The following is a 24,314-nucleotide window of genomic DNA, read 5'->3' on the forward strand; positions in this document are numbered from 1 at the left end:
GGCATAAATATTAAATGGTTTTGGTCCGTGCTTCATTCGGAGCTGGCAGGTCGATGGATTAAGAACAATAAACTACCTCTACTAACTACCTAGTTGCATCATAAGATTGAAAATTATATTAAAAAATATAAGGTAAGTTAGTAAGTAATACTAATAATACATAAATATTCCATTTATACACATTTTTATTAAATATATGTATGTAATATATGAACACAGTGCAATATATTAAAATAAAGTTCGTACTACATAGTATAGATTTCTTACAAATTATTGTATATTAAAATTAATATTGGAAATAAAATAATTGTGCTTCTATAAATTACTTACATATGAATATAATATATGTATAGTAAATAAATTATATGATATAAACATACTACATATATATATATAGATTTAATTTTAATGTTTCATATTTATATTAGTAGCTTGTTCTAATCATATATGTACATATTAAAATAATACTAAAAATTGGCTTTATGAATTAGGATTAAAAATTAAATGCTCGGCATTATAACCATGTGAATCAACTACAGTTTATAATTTAAAAAAATCGCATATTAATACATAGGCGATTTAATAATACTTTGAAAGATATATCTTATTTATAATTTTAGAATTTTGATCAGTTTACATGACAAAATACATATTATATACATATGTATGTATGTATGTATGTATGTATATACCGAAGTAGAAGCTCGATAAATTTAATACAAATATTATATGAATTTTGAGATTTAAATATAGTATTAAAATCACAAGTTTTAAAATAATTTCTATGTAGAATAAATTAATATTTTAAACCTAAAATATATGTAAGATATAAATGTAAGATAATATTTGGTTCCGAGGACTAGATTTTAAATAAGTAGAAACTTGGTCATTTTTTTTATCACAGTAAATAAATATGTGGAATGTTAGTCAGGATGTTTATATACTTACATATATTTTAATAACATTTGAAATATAAAAAAATTAAGAATACCCAAACTGTATATAGAGTTCCCTGTATATGTTTTCAGTTCCTAAAAAAATTGTGTATAGGATCCAAAGTAATAAAATGGATACACACACAATTACGAAAGTTCAATACAGTCAATTATTAATGAAAATTGTTTGACAATTATTGTTATTAGTATATTTTGGTACCTAGAGATAATATTAACTTTACTAAAAAATAATAAATTCGAATCGAATTTGAGATTTTTATAAATAATGTGCATTTAAAATTTTTCATTATGTTTAATAATAATTTAATAGTAATTTTTAGCAATTGCAGGATAAATTGGATTTTTTCGTTTGATTCGCTTTCAAATTTTGTATTATTTGAGATTTTCCTGCTGAGCATGTCATGGCGTATTCAACAGAGTTTTCCATTCTATAAATAAAAAAAAATCGATCAATTATATAACAAAATTATGTAAAACTGTTTTGAAGAACCCATCGGATATATTACCTATACATAATTTTATCCAACAACAACTCAATGGCTCGGGCTACATTTTGACCAGTTGCTGCGCTCGTTTCTAAATAAGATAATTGATGATCATTTGCAAATTTTCTTGCTCTTTCTTCGCTTATCACCCGTTTGTCGGAAATATCACATTTGTGACCACAAAGGACTATATCAGGAGCAGATGTTAATGAATGCGTCTAAAAATATCAAAACAATAAAATAAATCTATAACATAGGGATAAAAACGTTTCAATTGAAATAAATTAGTTAATACTTACTTTAAGTTGCTCGATCCAGTTTCTTACTTCTAAAAATGACAATTCGTTTGTTAAATCAAACAACAGTAAAAATCCCATCGCATCTCTATAAAAAGCTGTGGTTAAACTGCGAAATCTGAAAGTATACATTTTAAATTAATTCCAATGTTTAAAATGAAATCATTATTTTTTCATGCATAAGAAATAAATTATTTTATAATCTATAGTTTTTTATGATTAACCAACCTTTCTTGTCCTGCTGTATCCCATAATTGTAAATGAATCTTGTGATTTCTACCATTAAGTTGATAAATCTATAAAAACATAGTTCTACAATAGCAATAAACTACTCTAAATATTGTTAGTTCAAAGCATGTAAAAGCTTACTCTAAAGTCAAACATGTTATTAGTAGACATTTTATATATGTACTCAAAATAAACCAGTGTTTTAGTATAGCTTATATAAAACAGATTTACAAATAAACATAGATACTCCTCAATACATACATAAGAAGTCTGCAAATTTTAAAATAAATACTACTCCTACAGTATAATTATGCAGTTTAGTGTTTTAAGTGTGACACTACCAATTGATTACACAATCAAAAGTAGGTCAGTGTTTAAATTAAATTGACAATATTTGTAAATTAAACTATATAACTGTGTTATTGTATATTTGCGACATGCATTTCAGCTAAGAAAAATTAATATTAAAATAATAGAAAAATTTTCTTACGACAGTTTTTTCTCTAAAATCGATTCCAACAGTAGATATGAAACGTGAGTTAAATGTTCCGTCAGTATATTGATACAAGAAACTTGTTTTTCCAACACCGGAATCGCCCACAGCCAAAAATTTTATCAGATAATCATATTCCATAGTGTCTCCTGTCAATTGATAATGAAAATGGAAAATGCGATTATTTTACAATATACATACATACGTACTACGAAATTGAAACATGAAAACCATTTTTATAATGTTATAGGCGATAAAATTCAAATAATCTTCCAAAAATATTACCTCAAAATACAAATTTGAGCAAATTAATTAGAAATCGAAATATAAACTTACTGGGCTGTCAATTCGCTCTGTTTCAGATATTTTTCTTTTGGCCATATGAAGAAGAAAATTTAGCCATGACTGCAAAAAGAAAATTCATATTGAATATTTATTTTAATCATGAAATTTAAATTCGACAGTTAATTATAATTCTAATTCATAACTTTTGTTATTACTTAGTGACATTTATAAGGGAAATAATAATTTGATGGGGACGATTTTATTTTAGATAACCCTGTTGATATCTTTTTAGATTTAATGTATCATTTTGTATTTTATTTGCATTTTAATTATCAATTTGAGTGCAAGTCACGGTATAAATATGAGTATTCTAAGTTTTAATGCCAGGGACGTCATTTGTGGGGGGGTAGCCCCCTCCCCTCTTGAGTTGAACGGGACTAGCCACGTTGTTTAAAGTATTATTATGAATCTGAATAAAAATACTAAACCAACAAAAATAGAATTTTGAAATTCTTTAGAACACTCAAGTAAAAACACATCGATTTTTCCCAGAAAAAAAATGTTAACTCCCAAATATATTTTGTTTTGTTGTTTGTCTTGCTTTGAAAGATATTTGTAAAATTCATTTATCCTGAGAAACAAATTATTGAATAGCATTGCTTTTATATTACTGAAAAAATGATTAAAAGAAATATGTAGTCAAAATTTATATATATTCTTTTTTATATAATACATCCCCCCCCCCCCCCTAGAAAGTCATTCCTTATTGGTCAAAATTTTTTCCCGAACCCCTGAGAAAAGCTGAAATGACGTCCCTGTTTACTGCGTTGTTTAAAAAAAATGCTATGGTCAATATCATGACTATTTTGGTGTACACGTAGTCGTTGACGTCTGTCAATTGTCAAGTGTCAAACTGTCAAAATGGCTAGTGCTGAAGATGAGGCTTTTAATATCGATGGAAACAGTTTCAACTCAGACCTATACCTTTCCAAGTTACTTAAAGAAGGTAATTTAAAGCAAATCATGGAAAAGGAATGCGAAATTGTACGAGAAAGTCAATATTTACATTCTGAAATGCAAACATTAGTATACGAAAACTACAACAAGTTCATTTCGGCCACCGATACCGTAAGAAAAATGAGAAAAGATTTCAAAAACATGCAGGCAGAAATGGAGCGTTTGAATGCGAATATGGAAAAAATAACACAGTTCAGTGGAACCATATCGGACTCTTTGAAAGACAGCAGAGGAGCCGTCGACAAACTGTGTGAAACTGGTCAGCTATTACGCAAATTACAATTCTTATTCCTCCTGCCATCTCGCCTAAACGAATCGATAGCCAAAGGATTATATTCGGACGCAGTGAGCGATTATCTTCATGCTCAGCGCGTTCTTGAACGATACGGAAGCCAACCATCATTTCAAGGGATTCAGAAAGAATGCGAGGAAATAGTCAATCAACTCATCACACTATTGAAAGAAAGATTGGCCACCCATGATGCAACGGCTGCTCAACTAGCCGAAAGCGTTTGTCTTCTAGTTCAATTACAAGGATCTGACGAAGCACTCAATGAAAAATTTCTTTGCTCTTCCGAACCCAGGCTTTTGAATCATTTAGAAACTTTAAAAGATACAAACAATTGCTCTGATTTATTAGAATGGGTGGAAAGGGGGAATTCCGGTTTACTGGCCGATCTTTGTATTGTGGTGTCGTCATATAATGAGATGTTTCTAGCGACAGCAAACAGCGATAGTGTTATCCAAAATCTCAATCACTTCACAGAAAATATCATGTTGAAATATTTGGAATTGGCTAAAGTTCAATTCGAATCTAATGCTATTAAAAGCGGGACTGAAATATTGGTCCGAAGTTTAGATAAATTCTATCGTAGACTTCAAGCAATAAACCAACAAATACACGGAAACGATTATGCTAACGAAGCCGCTGATATAGTCATGACTGTAATTTTAAGCAAAGGACAAAACTATTTCAACATGATTAAAGCTCAATTCTGGGAACGACTGGTCAGCATAAGGCAAAGCATAGCCAGTAAAACGAGCGGCGATCTAAAAGAAATGCTAAGTTCACTGCAAGTCTTCATTATGGAAAAGGTTCAAGCCTCGCTTCAAGATCTGATGATATTTTTGCAAAGCGGTCTCTCCTTCAGCTTCAAACCTGCATGCGTCAATTGCGTAGTCAAAGCTTGCATCGATCTAGTATCGGACACTATAACCGATTTAGTAAGCGTAGTAAAAGGCTTTTGCGTATTGCAAGCAACAAATAACAGTACACCTGCGCAGCTGCTTTTGATTCTTTCTAAACTGTGCTACGAGCTACAAAACTCTGGCATCAACTGCCTATTATCGCAAGGAAACACTCTATTGGACAAAGCCAGCCATTTAGCAGAATCCGTATGCATACCAGATAGTTTGGGCATCAATCTTTGTAAACACGCTGGTGAAGGCGCTCAAACTTTATTAGACAGCTATGTCAATCACGTTGGATTAAAAGTCTCTCAAATGTTACGCGTATCTGTATTGTCAAGGGAATGGATTCGTGTACCGGAGCCTCGTGGAGTTCGTGCCGTCGCTCGCCGAGTCTTAGAAGCCTTGGCAGCTGCAGAACAAGACGCCTTACAATTATACGATTCCGGCACGACCACTCGCCAATCCAGTGACTCCAGCAGACGCACTCACAGTTTATCGGCATCGAAGCTTCCTTATCGCTCGAACTGGTCAAACGGCGTACTGGATTCCAGTCTGGCATCGAATATAAACAAACTGTTTTCAGAAAAGATTGAAATATTCAGTCCCGTTGAGCCGACTAAAGTATCGATTATGACGGGAATAGTGAAGATAAGTTTGAAAACGTTCCTTGAATGCGTCAGGCTTCGAACATACAGCCGCTACGGTTTGCAACAGATGCAAGTCGACATTCACTATTTGCAGTTATATCTGTGGCAATACGTTCACGATGAAAATTTAGTACATATATTATTGGATGAAGTTTTGGGATCCGTTATCAACCGTTGCATCGATCCGAGACTTATGGAGCCAAGTGTCGTCGAAATAATATGCGAAAGAGGCTAGAAAGCCATTATCATGATGTTAGAAGTATGCGCATACATCATATGTACATACTTTTCGATAAGGTATTGATTAAGTAAGTGTCTTAAACAAAGATAAAGAAAAAACCGTGTTCGTACACATCAATTATATTATGTATTATTTTATATATTACATATGCATTATAATAACTTGATGATCAATATTTCATAGCCATAACAATACCTTAAAATTCGTAATAAGTTGTGATTTATATTTTAACATTCAGATCGAAAGTCATATATGTATGTATAATATTTTCAATGTCAAATTAGACAATTATAAAAACAAAACAATAGTATAACAATGATAAACTATTACTGTATAAGGCACTTTTAGTTAGATATTTATAAAATTTATATAATAAATAATCGTATAATACATTAATAACATGAGTTTTATTTTTTTATATAAATATTTTGAAAGGTTTAAATAAATTCATATAAAAATTATGTAAAAAATGCAATCATAATATACATACATATGTATGTAAATAGCTTTCTAGTCAGGCGAAGTCCCGAACGGACTTATGCACGGCATGCCTAAATTGTCAATCGATTCTGATTTTTCAATATCAATTTGTTTCAACTGTACATCCTTTGCCAGTGGTAATTTTGACACAAAATTTTCATTCGTATTTGTAACACTAGTTCCCTGTTGTGAGCTTTGCATAGAAGAGACTTGCTTATTCTTAGATTGAATAATTCCAGATTCGTCAGCTTCTAAAGCCGGTTCGACGTCAGCCGAACTATGATATTTGGTTTTTAACAATGCACGTAACTAAAAATAAACATTTTGATTAATAACAAATACACTACACATTTTATTTTGCACGTAAACAGCAGTACGAAAAGTATTCTTTGGTACTTTCTATATGGATACATTCATATGTTCCGTAATATGTATGTGGCGTAGACGTAACAATAGTAGCCAACACAATCTATTCATATTATACAGCAGTACATGTCATTATAACGCGTCATATTGTGAATATACAGAAACATAATATTGTGACAATATTGATACGACGCAAGCATTATTACACTGTATTGTCGCGCTCTGTTATGTATATTTAAGTCGATTTTGCCTTTCACCCGTCCAAAATAAGTATGAACGTGCCGAAAATGGACGGTGCTGCATAATATGAATAGAAATAGTCTTTTCCGTGCACTGCTGTGTTGGGCTATTGTCTTGCAGTGCTGGATAGTATGAATAGGCTTTAATTTAGACTTATTGGTATATTTAAAATGTATTTACCTCTTTTAAGCCTTCCAATGCTTGATGTGCAGGATGGGAAGCTGGTAATGATTTACTCAAAGTTTTACTTAGAACAGTTTCATATTGTTGTAATTTCAATCCACATAATGACATTACACTATTAGCATAGCTGAGCTCTTCACGCAAATTTTTAGTATCCTAGAATTTAAATGTATAAATTTTTAATAAAAATATATTAACGTTTACAATCAAAAACATATATAATGTGCATATTATATTTTAAATCCAAACCTGTAGTAAAACGCCATCAATTACACTATCTTCAGCCGAAGTTGCTATTTTGATTCTGCTCATATCTAAATTGCTTCTATTAACTCTGGAAACACTTAATCAACAAATAACATAAATGACGTAAAGAATAGATACATGATAATTGTTAAGCATTTTATTTGATATTAAATTTATGGTCATTTCGAATACATACGTGGCTGATTTTTTAGTAGAAATTTTCCTGCTGTGAGAAGATCGATTTTTATAAATTGGAAAGTAATTGAATGATCTAGTCGCAGGTTTACAATATAAATCAGGGTGTTTTAAATACAACGCATACTCAATTACATACTGAACATCAACCGTCGTGGGATAGTTCAACAGTATTGTCAAACTTTCCATTGAATCTGTAGTTAGCACTAGAATGTAAAAATAAAATATTATCATAAAACAAATATGTATTATCATAAGCAAATCGAATTTTAAATTCCTTACATGGCATTCTTATCGCAATTAACATGGCAACTAATATATAACCAGTTAGAGAAAAATCAGTTCCTTCCGCTAATAAAGCGTCCCACAAAACTAATAAGTCTTGCAAAGAAAACTCTCGTCCGAATAAAACTCTCAACCATCGACTAAAATGTTGAGAATAAATTTCTTATTAAATATATAAATATGTATATGTGTGATTATATACATAATGTACTGATTGACATATAAATACAAACATCCCAAATAAAGATAGAGAAATATCACATGTTTCAAAATGTTCAGCGAGTTCCAAGTCATATTTAGAAAGAATTTCTTCTTTTATTTGCCTAAGATATCTAACAACTTCACTCTCTTTCTCAATTACTCTTTCTTTTGAATCCTACAATATAAAATTTTGATTAATTATGGAGTGACATTAAAAAAACTAATAAGTCAATGAAAACATACAACACATGTTTTCTTGCGAGACACTGGTTGCTTTAATACTACAGTCATTTTCTCGTGAATGCTATAGTACTTTTCGATTCCATGCATTATTACTTCAAACATTGCACTGTAAATTTACAATTGAATTATGTACGGATCATTGGCATGCTGTGGAAATCGCTGTTTTTGTCGCCACGTAAGTTAACCCTTTGACTGCTACAACAACGATAAATCGTTGTTTTGAAATCGGCGAAGATTGCTACGACGATCGTTGTTGACGTCATTAATTGTCGTATTTCAATACTTTCTTTGAGCCACCAGCGCATCAGTGGCACGAAACATTTTTTTTATATACGTATTTATATTTATTTTTCAACCAAGCTTTATAAATATTTATCAATTTTTTAAATAAAAGCTCTTCAATTTCGGGTTCATCATCAAAGTAAATTTCGGGTTCGTTGTCAATGTCATATAAGGAGTTATTACTTGGGAATTGATTATTGTCGATAAATTCATTTTCAGAATCAGTAGAGCTGCTGATTTGTCGAGTTCCTCGGCGAGGAGCTATTATTTCGCTTTCATCACTTTCACTGTCCGATATCATTTTGCAGAGTTAAAATAAATGGCAAAAAACAATAGAAATCCGCTTTCAATTATATAGGTCACGAGACGTCACGAATTCATGCAATCAATCAAATGCAACTGAAATGCATACAAAATGTTTATGATACATGTTGAAAAATTATTTGATTATTAGAAACTTCGCATCCTTGTGTGTCTCGCTCACACGTACACAATTAAAACCAAGAAAGAAAGAGAGAAAGACCGCTACCTGTTTCGAATATATCGCATGTTGTAAGGATACATCGATATCTAAAAATAGATTATTGAAAAGAATAAAGCGTCGGAAAAAAATCGTCAAAACTTATTTAGTGTATATATGTAGGTATCTCTTTCGCACGCACGCATGTAAAAGCAAGACAGAAAGAGAGAGCACGAGTTCACGACTGCTTCTTAAAAACGTATATAAAGTATTATAAAAATTACGAGTGTTCGGCGAAGTAAGTATGTAAAAAAAAATATTATATTTATTTTTTTTCAAAATAATTACAAATGTTAGCATTTTTCGCTTGGACATTGAAAAACCTCGTAGCAGCCAAAGGGTTAAATCATACCGAATCCTCTTATATCCTACTTGCGCACATATAAGAAAGGCTATGCGACAAAAACAGATATTTCCACGATACGCCACTGATATGGATATATTAATGTGGCACAACACATGCAGTTCCACTTAATTTCATATACTGATTGCTTTACTTACTAACTATCGTGTTCAATAAATTTTGGATTCATTAATTCGGATAATTCTTCACTAAAAGCAATAAAAATTCCACTAAGACATACATAGATTGGTAATATAATATGTATATTGTGTAAATGGTAAGTTTAACTACCTTAACGTAACATATTCAGCAGCTCGATGATCGGAATGTAAAACGAATAATAGGGGTGCTAGTATTTCATGCATTCCTTGTCGATATACGAGACTTGGCGTTTCTTTGGCAAAAATGAACAATACATTGATCTGCAACACAAAAACATTATATGCTGATGAATTTTCATATATGATGATGTGTTCAGTGACCAAATATTTAAACATTAATAAAATAGTTTCAAGATTTTATTTTAAGTGATTATAAATATTGAAACCACCAAATTCCAAAATATTATTCATTGACCAATCAAATGTTTGATATTTGTATAAATAATGTAAACCATAGTTGTTTGAATTTCGCCCAATTTGAAAACCTCTACACCAGGAAATGTTCTGACGACGTCTAACGTAATGGTAGATTGAAGTTCTGAATTGAGAAAATACTGATTCCATATGCTCTGAAAGTACAAAAATAAATCATAAATAAACCTAAGCAGAGGCCTTGTAAAAATAAACAAGACTTTATTAGATATCTATAGTATAATCAAATTAAAAAGAAAATGCACCTCATTATTCTGGGAAAGTGGGTCATCTGCTGAATAGTCGGGTTGTCGAGGATTACATTCATATTTAGATTTTAGTATATCATATTTCTTTCTATTGTTGCGTATTCTAAATTAAAAATATAAAACTAAATGAAAAATAATTAATTAGTGATAATCCGAATTATAAAACAAAATATTGTATGCAACTTTAAATAAAAAATGATTTTTAAATTTTACTCACACATCTATCCATTGATCTGATGCCGGAGGAAGAACACCTAAAAGAATTGCCCAATAGAGGCTTCTCAAACGGGAAACACGTAATGCTCCGGTTAATGCCCTTCGACGTACTTCATCGATACCTAATGAAAGCTGCTGCCATTCAGATCTGAAATATATATTTTCAATGTTGAAGTAATTCCGGAACACGTCAATATGTTGATGGTATAAACTGGATGGAAATAAAAAAATTACGAGTATTTTTTTAGTGTAATGCTTTGTTCAGAAAGGTTTTCGGTAGTGTCACTGGACGTCGAGGATTCTCGACTGTTTGAAAACTCTTTGGAGGGTAAAGGTTGTGGACAAGGTTGGGGTCCTTGGCTTATCCATAGTTCATCGCAAACTGTGGGTTTTGGCTGAGGAATCAGTGGATAATTCGAAAGCTCCTGGGAATTTTCAGGCTCACTAGTGGATGGCTGAAATGTATTATTGACAATTAATAAAACTGAAAATTTTGTCTATCTTAGATAAGGACGATATGTATACCTCCATTTCAAATGTATATCACGTTAAAACTGGCCGATAAAAATGATAACAATACCTTTATATTCATTTTGACAGATATTTAAGTATGTTTTTTGACGACCATAGCTCTTTGCCACATTTTCAAATTGATAATTTTATAATTTACTTTATTGATTAAGTAGGTTACATACCATGATTATTGAAATATAGTTGTAAAAGAATATAATAACAAAAATAAAACAATGTTCAAGTATCTATGAGCGCAATTTAATACAAGACCGTTATGGCAGTGATAACGAAAAACTTACATGATATTTCAGTACTTGTTTAGTAGAGTGGCTCCACGCTCCAAAACCAATCATTAAGCTTCATTGCGTCATCATGTTTCAACACTATATCAACAGATGTCTCGCATGTTAAGTTGGCGAGGATATAGAAATTTCTCGCTTAGTGGTTTCATCCACGAAACTGTCGAACATCAATATTATTTTATCGATCCTTTAACGCTAGCCAACACCCAAAATATACAACGAATATGGGGCTTTATCGAATGGGAAAATAAGCGACGACGACGAACGAGCCGGAACTTTATACTCGTATCTGGCGAACAAAGCAAGCGATGCGGTGCAAACGATCGAAAAGCGCCAGACAGACTGAACCACAGATTAACGACACGTGTACCTTATGCGTGCGCACTGCTCGCACTTACACTAAGCGAAATCTACCCGAAGTCCCGACATACCTACCCTGTATACGTTCTGTCCTTCTGATACTTTAGTTCCGAATTTTTCCTTATTAAATTATTAAAAACTCGCCAGAAAGATCCAACTCAATTTTAATAATTACCATCGAAAGGTTACTCGTCATCCGATGTGCAATTTTTCATTCGTGAAGTCGAGAATTGCGTTTAAAGCAGCCATCCAGTTAATCTGTGGTTCAATCTGTCTGGCGCTTTTCGATCGTTTGCACCAAACCCAAGCGAATGCCGAGTGTTGTCGAGTGAACACTGGATACGTTCACGTTCGAAACCGATGTAGTCCATGCGCATACTGATTCGCAGCCAATGTGTCAAGTGTGTGTATAGAATAGGGTCAATTGTCCCAGTATTCTACATATGTAGCAGTCAGTTAATCATAAGTTAGTCACACAAAAACAACTAAAGGAAAACAAAATAAATGTGACCATGAAAAGTGTAAAGGTAACAGAGGGCCAAGAACAATTGTAAACTACGAGTCGAATGTGAGTCGCCAGAGCTAAGCGCGTCTTGGTACACGGATTATTTCGCACATTGCGATCGCGTACTCAACAATCGTTGCCACGAAAATCGCGAATATGGAATATCTAGCACTCGAATTCTCGTTAGTATGATAATTCGCGTGGCTAATTCTCGATGGATAGAATTTTCAGGTGCCAAATTTTCCGTGATCTAGATTTTAGTGACACATGCTAGATCGCTTTGAGAGGAATGTGCTCGGTTCACGGACTCGAGTCCATGTGCTCGGTTCACGGACATTTTACCATGAACATTTCACACTGTGACATTTTTGGTAAACGGGTTACATATGTACATCCCAAATGTGAATCACTACCAGGATAACTACCGCTACAAAAATCACGCGCGAGGATCTCCTGTCACAAAAATTTGTCGCACAGGAAAATTGCCGCACTGAAAACTGCCTAAATATTGTTCAGCATATGAAATTTTTATTATTACATATATATGTATATACTGGTTATACTGGTAGCGATTCACATTTGGGATGTCATCACCGAACTGACATGTTTTACCCTGCGACCTTTTCACCCCGTGACCTTTTCACCCCGTGACCTTTTCACCACGTAACCCTTTCACCATATGACCTTTTCACTGTGGAGACAATTCACTGTGCGACTTGCAATTGCTCAATGGTAAACGGATGATTGCGCTAATTGAGATCGCGCGCATGAAAATCGTTGCCACAATAATCGCGAATACAGAATATCTGGAACTCGAGTTTTCGTTAGTACAATATTTCGCATGGGTTTTTGATAGGTTTCGATTGATGGAGTTTTTATGTGCCAGATGTTCCGTGATCGAGATTTTAGTGACGTGTGCGAGATCATTTTTTGCGGAATAATCACCAAACCGTTGAAATCATAAGTTTTTCAATTCTACCTTCTGTCATTGGCGTCGTCCACACACACGGTATCAACACCCGATATTTACGAAATTTTCCATATCCAGTTCCCATATTGCAACCTGTGGTTGCTATAATACCGTTGTGGCGGCTCGCTTATACGACAAGCGAGCCGCCACACCGTGCTAGATACCATGTGTGTGGACGGTAAACGGACTACTAGTCATATGTGAACCAGTCACAGGACAACCGGTCGCTCTAGATCGGTCACACGTGATCACCCGTCACACTTATAGAACAGGTGGTCGAGTGAAAGGTTTCGACCGTTTCCCGGCCTATGGAAATTCAGTTGAGTTTGAAAGAGGATCGTTTATTTGCGTTCAATTGGTACAATGGTTATTGTATGTACGAAGAGGTTTCTTCGGAGAAGTGATCTGTATGAACTCCAGAGGCTCACTCTGCCGGTGGAGGTTGCTGCGTTGCTTTATAAACGTTTTGGGTTGAAGTGTGTCGTGTGCACATCTTTTGTTCTTGGTACTCGCGCTGCCCTAGTTATGCTGCGATCGTGGTTTTATGGGTTCATACGCCTGGACGTAGTTCGTGGTTTTTATGGGTTCAGTGAGTTCTTCCTTTGTTTCCAAGACACGTGTATAGAAACACGTGTCGACCTTTTGACGAGGCGAGCGTGTGCCATGCGTTAATGACTTTCTTGGATATGTGTCGCAGTGACCTGATGAGATCATTTCAGTTGTACTATATGCCTACACACTAAAACTGGTCATGAGAAAACTGGTTGACCGATTTTAGGGTGTGACCAATTTTTTCGTGACCAGTTTTAGGGTGTGACCAGTTTTCTCATGACCAGTTTTAGTGTGACGGGTGATCACGTGTGACCGATCTAGAGCGATCGGTTGTCCTGTGACCGGTTCACATCACATTTGACTAGTAATCACCGAACCGTGTGGACGACGCCATTAAATTTCCAACCGCCTCGATAATTATGACAGCCCTAGTGTAGAGCTGCTTTACTAAACGAGTACCAAATTTCCTGTTGTAAATCTATTGCTACGGAAATCGGATGACACTATTGATGAAAACATAAATAAAAGTCGGCGAAGATTCAGTGATTGTAGTGAAAAAAGTTGGCAGCCTGTAAATAGAAGCCTAGCGCGCCGGCGCCGGCGCCGGCGAGTGTGTGTCTGCGTGTGATTGTCCGTTAGGCGGAGTAGCTGGCCGTTTGTTGTGCGGTCATGGCCGCGCGGCGTGCCTGCGCTTGGTTGTGACAGCCGCGGCGGCTCGGGCCGGAGGGTGCTCCGCCCCCCTCCGACACCCCGCCGCTCCCCTCGCCCTCGCGCTCCCCTCGCACCGCCCCGCCGACTAACGGTGCGAGCAATTCAGTTCTCACGTATGTACTCTCGCCTCACTCGCCTCATACATCACGCACTCACACACATCCATATCCTCACTCTCCCCTCCCCTTCGCCCCTCGCCCATCCCCGGCTCCCGCCACGCCATTTCTTGTTTACTGTAATCTACGACATATATTCAGTTTGTGCTAATTATGTATTCAAAGCCCCACTCGTCACACTCCACACTCCACACTCCACACATATGTGACTGAACTAACCCTTCGAAGATACGCTCCACTGTCTGTCACGAAATATAATACAGAGCGATCAACGCACCCGTGTCCTTGTAGTGTTACAGTTATCATATAGAGGTCAAATAACATACTACAATTTCTCACAGTTCTGAGAACATGCTGTGTATCTGATCGTTGACAATAATCGTTTTGTACTGCATAGTTCGATTTTGGACGAGAAATGTGCAATTGTACTAAAATTGATTTAACATATTGAACAAAGGATCGCGCTCGGTGGTGGTTTTGTATAATATAATAAAACTGACCCACATGAATTTTTCTACAATATTAAAGAAAATTTAATGAAATTATTGTAAATTGTATTTTATTTTGCACAAAAGTGACACCTGCAATCACATAAAATTTAAAAAATAATCCAAAAATCTACTTTGCAGACAATATTAAAGACAAATATGTAATTTGAACAAAAAAAAAAACAGATAAATATCCATTTATACCAATCAGTCTAATGTGCCAGTAAGAACTGTATTTATCTGAGAAAAGATAAACAATTGAAGGATTTTGGACAAAGTTCTCAGATATCCACTATCCGTATAGTGTATCTACCATAGAAGTAGAATGCATAGAATGGTCATTGTTAACAAAAGTATCGTCTAAAAGCGAGCCATTGAAGAGAGAGATGGAAAGTCAGAAGAGAGACGAAGTTTAGCAAACAATGAACAAACTCTGGCGCGCAGAGTTTTTGTAGCAACATTTTTGGAGGCTGAGAGCGATTCTATGCATTGTACTTCTATGGTATCTACAGACGTATCCACTCTGTAAAGCACAAGATGGATGTAAAGAATTTGTAGATGTAAAAAATTGCTCGTATGAAAATTTATATTATATTTGAATGTCCCAAATCATTTATTAGTTGATTTTATTAAATAGAAAGACACATCTATAATAGTTTGAGAACAATAGCATTGTATATTCGCTGCATTGATAGTTGACAGTATTATAAAAATATAAATAATAGCCTTGATTCAACTTTTGTGTTTATTTTTGAGTAAATTGTCCTTTTTTTTCAGATACCGAGCTAGAAGTGTTGATCCAATCATGGATAAAGAAGATAAGATGAAGGTGGTTTTAAGCGATGATGCTGATTCAACGATCGATATGAGCATCGCCGATTTGTCTGAAATACAAGATACCTCAATTGCGTATCAAACTGCCGATGAAGGAAACGGCTCTAAATATTTCTCGGTGATTGAAGACGAATCTACTTTGGAAAATATCGACAACTCTGATCTGTCGCTACAAGTTGACAAAGACGATGACAATGTACCCGAAGAATTATCCATTACACTGCCTTTCGAGTCTAGTGCAAAATCTGAAAACAGTTTGCCCGCTGTGAGCGTTGATAATTTGAATAAGTTTAACATTCACGAAAATATCGAAACGACAAATATACTGTCTGGTGGTGTCGATATGTTTGACGATAATGAGAGTTCCGTAGATGGTCATGAATTAGTCATAGATGATGATCCGCAACCGTCTGAGAGATCAGATGATTGTGTTGAAAGCAGTACAGAAATGTCGATCGATATGCAATACAAATATGAAGCTGACGACATGGCCGAAAGTAACAGCAGTACGGCTAAGAATTTAGGTTTTAGTATGTTGCCAAAGACTAACAATGTCATTCATATAACGGAAAGCAAAATGTCGTCGAATGATGGAGATGAAAATGAGGATTCCCAGAAAAAGACAGTTAATATCAAAGATTTTGTTGAGGATTCGAATGAGGTGGAAATCAAATCGGATAATTATAATTTTCCTGATGGCAGTCACCGTGTAACGCTCCTCATCGATGGTAACAATGTAGAAGCAATTAATATTGGTCAAGATATATATATTTATACTGATAACAATGGGGAATTGACAGCATTCCGAGTTCTAAAAGATGATGGCAATTTTAGTATCAAATATCTTCATGTTGGGTAAATATATTTTTTTAATAAAATACGTCTTTATTTACATATATTTTTAATTTCGATTTATTTTTAATTTTAGTAAAAATGAAGATGGTAATATTGAAGTGTATGAAGAACAAGTTAATCAAATTACAGTATCACCTGATGACTCAGACCCAACTAAAGAAAAGGTATGCAGTTTTTTTTAATAATTGCTCGACATATTTATTTTTATTCTATATGTTTGCATTTATTTTAGGACGTTGCGAAATTGAACGCGGATAATAAGTCAGCTACTGATACAGGAAAATCGGAACAAAAATCTCAGAGTGAAATTGAAAAGAATTCTCAAGATTTAATAAAGGCTGTCATGGGACAAGAAAAGTCATTGCACAAACTAAACCTTGAAAATGCCTTTGGCATTGTATCGTTTTCTGGTTTGATGAGCTCGGCAAAAATTGAACTTCATAAGAGTGATTCAATTGAACTTAGTGAAGATTCAAAGTTGTCGAGTGACAGTAATAGTTTTATAAGTAGTGTGAAGATTTTAGATAGTTCGCCTTCTAAGCTTGTGTCTATTAATGTTGAAAGTCCTAAATTAGATGTATCTAATGTTGAAGATTTGCCACCACAGATAATTCTTAAAGACGATGAGACATCTTTAAAAGATAATGAAAACTCTAATATTTCAATGGCTGCGGATGACACTAAAGAAGATAATTTGATTGTTGATGTGGAGGATTCAAACAATTCGGTGTATATGGTGGAACATTCTCCTCTTAAAATATTTGACAATAACGATGACTTGAATTTTACTGCTAGTCCCGCTGTACCCAATGAGACAAAAGTGGTTTTAGATGAAAACGATGAAAAAAGTGTTTCTAATTCTAAAGAAACTGTTGCAGATGACTTAATTTTTGAGCTAAAGGAATCGAAAGTGGATTCGTTAATTATAGATGAAAATGAAGATAGTTTCACTGGTAAAAAGATAGATTCTGTCAATGATCAAGTTTCAGTTGAAATTTTAACTGACTCGATGGATGGTGAAATCGATGAGAGGCCCCAAAACGATGAGTCAAATGCAGTACTCGATAATACGCTAACCTCTGATTTACAGAAAGAAAATGTAAAATCTTCTGAAAGTAATGACTGTCAAAAACCATTGACTTCCAGTTCTGAGATTATTGAAAAGGAATTGTTGATTGATGTAGAGAACACATCGAAGGAAGAACCAATCCCATTAGAAATATCGGAAGAGTCAACTCAATTTGAAAGTATCGAATCTACTGAAAGAAATGATGAAATCCAATGTATTTCATCGCCAACTGAAATAAGCGTTTCAGTTAGTGATGAAGTTGCTGTTACTGAAATAACAGAAAATATAACACCAAAAGAAATTCATATCGACCATAGCGAATTAGAAATTGAAAACCGTTTACTGTCTGAAACAAACGACGATAATGAAGAATTAGTTGACGATGAAATTGAAGAAATGTCTGTTCTTGAATTTGAAAATGCAAAACTTAACAAAGAAAATACAACCGAGCAAGAAATAGTGCTTCCGAAGGATATTGAAAATCAAGTGAAACCTCTTCCTGAAAATTTCGATACAAAAGAAGTGCCTTCAGATGAGTTATCTGAAATCGAAAAATCGGATGAGGTAGAATGTGTAGAAAGGAGTGAAGCCCCTGTTGAGGAAAAAAAACTAATTCAGAATGAAACTGTTGATGAAAAAGATTTATCTGTACTTAAAGTAGAAAATGTAGGTAAGGTTGTTTTAAAGTCATCTGAAGATACAATTGTAAATGATGAAATTAAAAATAGTTTGGTGGAACAAAAAACAGTACCACTCGAGTCAGCTAGTATAGAATCGGATGATGATTTTGACGAAGAATATGTACAAGGTGAACCTGTTACTGGAGATAGCGGAATGGATTGGAGTGATGGAAATACTCCAGTTTCAAATAAAATAATTGAAGCCAAAAATTCTTCTACAACTGAAGTGGTTATTGAAAAACATGATACCGAATCTCGAAAAAATATTGGAAATCATGAAAAACATACTGAATCTTTTAAAAATGAAAAGTCACCGAAGAAAATAGAAAATCAGCAAAACATACCCGTCAGTTCGGTTAAATGTGCTATAAATGATGTTATTGATAACTCATTCAATAAAGATTTCAATACCGAGGATGATAATTCACCTAAAAACAAGAGCTCATTGTCGGATAAATGTATTACCAATGTAAATAAAGATAAAGAGACTTTAACAGTTACGAAATCTCCGAGTATCAAAACAACGGATACCAGCAAAATTGTTGTACCTAATGAATCCGACTTAAAAGGAGTCCAATTGACCCAGGCTATCGAAAATGTAATAACGCAATCGAAAAAATTGTATACCTATACATCTCCTTCAAAAGAAAAATCTGCACAAATGTCTTCAAAACATAATTATAATTTATTAGACGATGGTGATTCAACCATAGAAACATTTAAAAGCTTCCACCCTAAAAGTGTTCTTAAAACGTATTCAAGAGAAGTAAAACCAAACTTGCCTCCTAAAAAAAATATTTCTTATGAGATTTCAACAAGTGCTTCAAAAACTCGAAACATTGTCGAAAACAAATCAAAGAGTACTTTAGATGCCCAAGAGAATACTACAATCAATATAGTAACAACAGAAGTCGATAGTCATTTAGTTGAGGAAATGCCTACTCTCGATATGTCACCGAAACATAAATCTAGGCAGCCTCGAAAACAAGTTTTTACCTCTGTAGGCAACTCTGATATTGAAATTATCTTTCCAGATGTCGACGGTTTTAAAAACAGCATCACTGATTTTTCCAAACCATCAAAAACATATTCCAGGTCCAAAAACAAAGATAACGATATTAACAATTCGCACAAATATGAAGACAAGAAAACAAACAAGAAAGCAGTGCCACTTGAAATGGACACAAATGTGAATTCTAGTGATTCCCAAATTTCAAAAACAAATACAGTACCAAATAGTGTTGCTAATACTAACGACATGGAATCTACTTTGAAAAATTCCCATTTATTGAATTCTAGTAGTGAAGATGTTAAGAATCAAAACGCCTCCAGTTCACCACTTTCTAATTCTGCTAAAAGAAAAAGAGGCAGACCGAAAAAGGTTTTGTCCTCAAATACTAATATATTTGAGTCTGTGATTCTCAATATTGATGGTTCTGTTGGGAAACCGTTGAATGAATCTCGTCAGGTGACCCGAGACAATGTTAAAGTGATTGTAGAAAATAAAAGTAAACCAGAAATCATCGACGATAAGCCGAACGGTACTCTCATTAGTGATAAGGAAGAAAAGAAGTCAATGTCGAAAAGCCCAGAAGAAACTGGAAAGCGAAAGAAAGGCCGACCAAGGAAAATATTGTCCGCTAGTTTGAATATGTCAAGAGAATCCACGTCACCAATGAACAACCCGAAAAGAAAATCTATCTTAGAAATGGAAAAATCGGATGAAAATATGAACGACGCAAGTTCGATGTCGAATTTCGATAAAAATACAGAAAATATTTGTCCAATATGTTCAAAAAATTTCAGATCTCCTAATGTACTCGTAAAGCATGCTAAACATTGTAATGGAGTAATTAACTTTGATGTTATCAGGTCTCCCAAGCGTAAAAGAATCGAACCTGTGAAATCGGACTTCGATGCAAAAAAAAATAATTCGGAAGACGACTCAACTATGTTGGAACAAGATGAAACCGAATCAGAAAGTATCATTGTATCAAGTGATATTACATTATCTGAAATTCTTAAAGAGAATCGGGAGGCTGAAATATTGGAAGATATTGCCGAAGAGAAATCTAATGAATCTTTATTGAATATCCCTGTTAAGAATATCACATGTGAGGTCGAAAGTGTAGATCATCCTCAAGATGTAATAAAAATTGATATTAGCGTCCCTGAAAATGCAATATCACAGAAGTCAAACTTCATTGAAACACCTCTTGAAAATACCACACCTGTAGAAGAAGATCAAGTCAATCTAAAAGAAGACAAGACTGAACCAAAAGTTGATAAAAGTAAATCTATCCCTATTAGAGTACCAAAAGAAAGGTCAGTGAAGAAACCTCCAATCACTGGAGGCAAAGTTTCTCCAATGAGTAGACTTTCCAAGTTCTTAAATACAAAACCTCCGATAAACAAAGTAATAAAATGTGAAATCTGCGGTAAAACATTTAGACAGCTAGCACACATGGTATATCATCGCAATAAACACGAAACAGAAAAGGCTATCAATCAAAGTATCGCCGAGAAAATCCTTCAGAAGATCAATCCTCCGATCAGTGAAGATGCGGCAACTCAAAAAACTGAACCCGCCACGATTTTAAAATGCGAAATTTGCAAAAAAGGCTTCCGTAAACTTCACCATCTCGTCGAACACCGTGAGATGCATATAAACAACGAGATAAAATCGAGGCGGACGTCTGTCGCTAGCGTCAAAAGTGAACCAGAGGCTGGATTCCGGTGCGATACTTGCGATAAGTCTTTCAGAAAGTTGCATCATCTCGTCGAGCACCGTGAGATGCACTTGTTAGAAGCCAATGATGCAGCTTCCAAACCGACTGTCGAGGTCAAGAGCAATGATGAACCAAAAGAAAAGAACAATACTACTTGCACGGGATGCGGCAAATCATTTAGGAAGCGTCACCATATGGTCGAACACAGAGATATTCACTGTTCTCCGTCGAAAAAACGCAACTCGGAAGAGAGCGAAATGTCCGACAACAATGTTCGCTTGTCATTCACTAGTTCAACTAGCGAAGAGAGCAACAATTGTGGCATTTGTGGAAAATCATATAGAAAACTTCACCATATGATTGAACATAGAGAAAGTCATATAGAGACTAGCGTAAAACCTTCAGAAAATAGAAGTTCAACGCGCATTTCAATGGCAGCTGATCCTTTAAATACTAAAGATATAATTCACGAATGCTCCAAATGCTATATGGTGTTTCCTAATGTTAATTCCTTGAATAAGCATACAGCAAATTGCCTACGTAAAAAAGTATTCAAGAAATTGAACCCCGGTGCTAATACAAACAAATCCATTTTGACAAATGGTAATAAACTTACTAGAACCAAATCAGAGTCGTCTAGTACGAGCGAAAATGTAAATAACGTTCCGAAAAATACTGAAACAAGATCTCAATTATCCGAAAAGCTTTCTCAAGTCGCCGAGAAGTTCCAAAAACCGAGTACAAGTAAGTTTTTCAATAGTAAAAATAAATCTAAGTCAAAAATTTCAACGGTTGCCGTCAAAAAGCCAAAATTGGAAGAGGAGCATGTCGAAGACGATTCGAAAGTGAAATACAAAATAAACAATGACGATGTCGTCAAATACAAAATAAACCCTGCTTATAAAATCAGCAGAAGGCATTCTCAACCACTCGGCATTAAATCACCGTCTAATCTCACGCCCAAGCCGAAACTTCGAAAGAGCGATACTGCACTCACTAAAACCAAAATTCCAACCGCCAAAGTTATGAAAACCATTCTGGAGGATACAACTGTAAGATACTCTTTCCCGAAACCACCCAAGGTCATAGAGGAAAAGACAGAGATCAAACAACTTCGCAACACTGTACGTAGATCAAATGTGCCTTTAGCGATGAGTCTAAACAAGAATATCGTCACTAGAGCGAAAATAAGCGCCAAAAGTGCACCCACGTTGGCCATCAAACGGAAATCATTAGGCGGACGGAAATCGTTAGACGGTAAAAAACTACTAGAAAGAGCAGGTCTCCAATCAAAATTAAGATCCAACGATAACAGTAAAAGAGTACACAAAGGTACTATTATTTCCATAATGTATGTATTTAAAATCAACATTGCCATGAATTGATCTAACGTTCAATACTATTTTCAGATACTTCGAAGATGTTCAAATGCGACTGCGGCAAACAATTCCTCAGCGAGGTATTGCTCAAGAGGCACATGGACTCGGAGCACACACCGCCAAAATCTTACAAGTGCCAAAGTTGCGGCGTGTCCGTACGGACGGCTGCACAATTTTCCAAACACAAAAGAACGCACGAGGCCGAGTCGAGCTCGACATCTAAAGCCGCCGCAAACAGGGTGAAGAAATCTCCGAGGCATCAGATAAGCACGTTGGCAAAGACATCTAAGACCCAAGAGGTCAAAAACAAACGAACCGCCCATGGTGGAGTTCCCCTCTCGGATAAAATGAAGAAAGCCATGGCCGGCTCTAAATTCTAAATATGCAGAGATGTCTGTCTGTCTATTGGTTTATTATATTTTTGAATTTCTTCACAAAATACATGTGTATATTGATAATAAAAGATCTTTTTGACATTAATTAGATGTATAAGTGTTTTCATCGAGAAGTGTAAATATAGATATATATTCATATATATATATATATGATACAGTATATTTTTTTATATTGCAATGTACCAAGAGATTTCTTAGCAAAATAACACTATTCATTCAGTAGTTATTTGTTGTCAAAAATGTGGCTCTTTGCGATAACATTTTGACCTTAGTAATGTTCTCTTTTGGTTTATTTATATATAAAAAAAAGAAACAAAATTAAAATACTTCATTATTTTTTGTTATTTTGTGATTGGTTTGTACCATCACACGTGGCAGTTCAGGTTCGATTTTTACATTGTTTTAATTGCATTGATTATAATATGTATAAGTATGTGTTTACGTTATTTTCAGTTATATAATTATATATCTTAAATGCATAAAATTTGTCTAATAACAAAGTACATATAAATAATTAATGCTAGTTTATATAGGAGATATTGTCTTTGTAGGATTTCGATACATTTGTCACTTGTTTTTGTTTTCACACATGTTTTTAACATATAATTTGACTGTAATGTAGAACCTAACTTTTTTTTTTACAAAAATGTCTATTTTGATAATTGCTATAAATAACTTTCTTTCCCAAGGTTGAAGCTGGATCAATGAAGATTTGAATATTTTCATAACTGCTTACATTTCATAGTTTTTTCTATTAGATCTAATTTTTTTTTTAATAAAGAATGAATTTCACCTATACTATATTAGTCATAAAGCTCTTAGTAGTTAATGGTGGTTTCATGTATATTTGTAATTTTTATTTTAAAATATCTGAATCAAAATATGACTGTTAATAATAATAATGATTATTTTTTATTACTGTTGTTTGATTTTAATATTTTATATATGTATGTACATATGTGTATACTTAATAGGTTTCAATTTCTCTTATTACAGTACTTGTTGGTTATATGGGCGCAACCGAACATTCAGTATACACACTTACACTAACACACAAATACATGGCAGTTACATACATGAACTTAGTAGGTTCACCAAGAATCAAAGTAAATATATTTTTTAATATTTTTACCATTATGACATTAAGGGATTGCCCCAAATTGACACCTAAGGCCAACTTTATACATATGTATAATATAATTTATGTACTATATATAAATTTATAATATTATAAATTTTAATGACAGATGAGGGTAGATGACCAATTTGGTAGGAACCGTTTCAACAATGAAAAAAAATAAACTGGCAAACTCTTGATAGGAAACGATCGACCTGGAGTCACATATATCCAAGGTCTATCCAGCAACGTCGGATCA

General features: G+C 34.2%; 4 protein-coding genes across 6 annotated transcripts; 2 read left to right on the forward strand and 2 right to left on the reverse strand.

Moving 5' to 3' along the window:
* Positions 1-755: 755 nt before the first annotated feature.
* On the reverse strand, positions 756-2,861 carry LOC143918932 (ras-related protein Rab-27A-like). Of its 3 annotated transcripts, none has more exons than XM_077441052.1 (6): positions 2,795-2,861; positions 2,456-2,607; positions 1,966-2,033; positions 1,741-1,855; positions 1,463-1,659; positions 756-1,384 (listed from the first exon to the last, which is right to left on the reverse strand). In XM_077441052.1, exons 2-6 carry the CDS (start codon positions 2,597-2,599, stop codon positions 1,273-1,275), a joined length of 636 nt encoding a protein of 211 aa, XP_077297178.1. In that variant the 5' UTR covers positions 2,600-2,607; positions 2,795-2,861; the 3' UTR covers positions 756-1,272. The 3 variants fall into 3 exon arrangements, with proteins under 3 accessions (XP_077297178.1, XP_077297179.1, XP_077297180.1); XM_077441053.1 differs by having other exon boundaries at positions 2,744-2,818; XM_077441054.1 differs by lacking the exon at positions 2,795-2,861 and having other exon boundaries at positions 1,125-1,384; positions 2,456-2,608.
* Positions 2,862-3,617: 756 nt separating this feature from the next.
* Positions 3,618-6,227, forward strand: Vps51 (vacuolar protein sorting 51). The gene has a single exon (XM_077440852.1). The coding sequence runs from the start codon at positions 3,665-3,667 to the stop codon at positions 5,831-5,833; it is 2,169 nt and encodes a 722-aa protein (XP_077296978.1). The 5' UTR covers positions 3,618-3,664; the 3' UTR covers positions 5,834-6,227.
* On the reverse strand, positions 5,945-11,090 carry TBC1D5 (TBC1 domain family member 5). Its single transcript, XM_077440853.1, has 14 exons — positions 11,006-11,090; positions 10,715-10,935; positions 10,482-10,628; positions 10,262-10,367; positions 10,037-10,153; positions 9,715-9,845; positions 9,582-9,632; positions 8,279-8,384; positions 8,068-8,210; positions 7,832-7,974; positions 7,551-7,755; positions 7,358-7,451; positions 7,106-7,264; positions 5,945-6,628 (listed from the first exon to the last, which is right to left on the reverse strand). The coding sequence occupies exons 1-14, from the start codon at positions 11,009-11,011 to the stop codon at positions 6,350-6,352; spliced, it is 1,908 nt and encodes a 635-aa protein (XP_077296979.1). The 5' UTR covers positions 11,012-11,090; the 3' UTR covers positions 5,945-6,349.
* Positions 11,091-13,964: 2,874 nt separating this feature from the next.
* LOC143919406 (uncharacterized) lies at positions 13,965-23,027 on the forward strand. The gene is made up of 5 exons (XM_077441715.1): positions 13,965-14,506; positions 15,775-16,686; positions 16,760-16,850; positions 16,919-22,496; positions 22,574-23,027. The coding sequence occupies exons 2-5, from the start codon at positions 15,803-15,805 to the stop codon at positions 22,921-22,923; spliced, it is 6,903 nt and encodes a 2,300-aa protein (XP_077297841.1). The 5' UTR covers positions 13,965-14,506; positions 15,775-15,802; the 3' UTR covers positions 22,924-23,027.
* The last annotated feature ends 1,287 nt before the right edge of the window (positions 23,028-24,314 follow it).

Source organism: Arctopsyche grandis, chromosome 11 (assembly GCF_051622035.1).
Source record: "Arctopsyche grandis isolate Sample6627 chromosome 11, ASM5162203v2, whole genome shotgun sequence".
Taxonomy (NCBI): Eukaryota; Metazoa; Arthropoda; class Insecta; order Trichoptera; family Hydropsychidae; genus Arctopsyche; species Arctopsyche grandis.

Coding starts and splice junctions, on each gene's coding strand:
- Vps51 (XM_077440852.1), top strand. CDS start 3,665: ATGGCTAGTGCTGAAGATGAGGCTTTTAATATCGATGGAAACAGTTTC.
- LOC143918932 (XM_077441052.1), bottom strand. CDS start 2,599: ATGGAATATGATTATCTGATAAAATTTTTGGCTGTGGGCGATTCCGGT. Junction 2,034..2,455: donor ATTTTAGAGAAAAAACTGTC/GTAAGAAAATTT, acceptor ATGTTTTTATAG/ATTTATCAACTTAATGGTAG. Junction 1,856..1,965: donor GATACAGCAGGACAAGAAAG/GTTGGTTAATCA, acceptor GTATACTTTCAG/ATTTCGCAGTTTAACCACAG.
- LOC143919406 (XM_077441715.1), top strand. CDS start 15,803: ATGGATAAAGAAGATAAGATGAAGGTGGTTTTAAGCGATGATGCTGAT. Junction 16,687..16,759: donor ATCAAATATCTTCATGTTGG/GTAAATATATTT, acceptor TTTTAATTTTAG/TAAAAATGAAGATGGTAATA. Junction 16,851..16,918: donor CAGACCCAACTAAAGAAAAG/GTATGCAGTTTT, acceptor CATTTATTTTAG/GACGTTGCGAAATTGAACGC.
- TBC1D5 (XM_077440853.1), bottom strand. Junction 10,629..10,714: donor ATTACACTAAAAAAATACTC/GTAATTTTTTTA, acceptor TATATATTTCAG/ATCTGAATGGCAGCAGCTTT. Junction 7,975..8,067: donor TCTCTATCTTTATTTGGGAT/GTTTGTATTTAT, acceptor TCAACATTTTAG/TCGATGGTTGAGAGTTTTAT.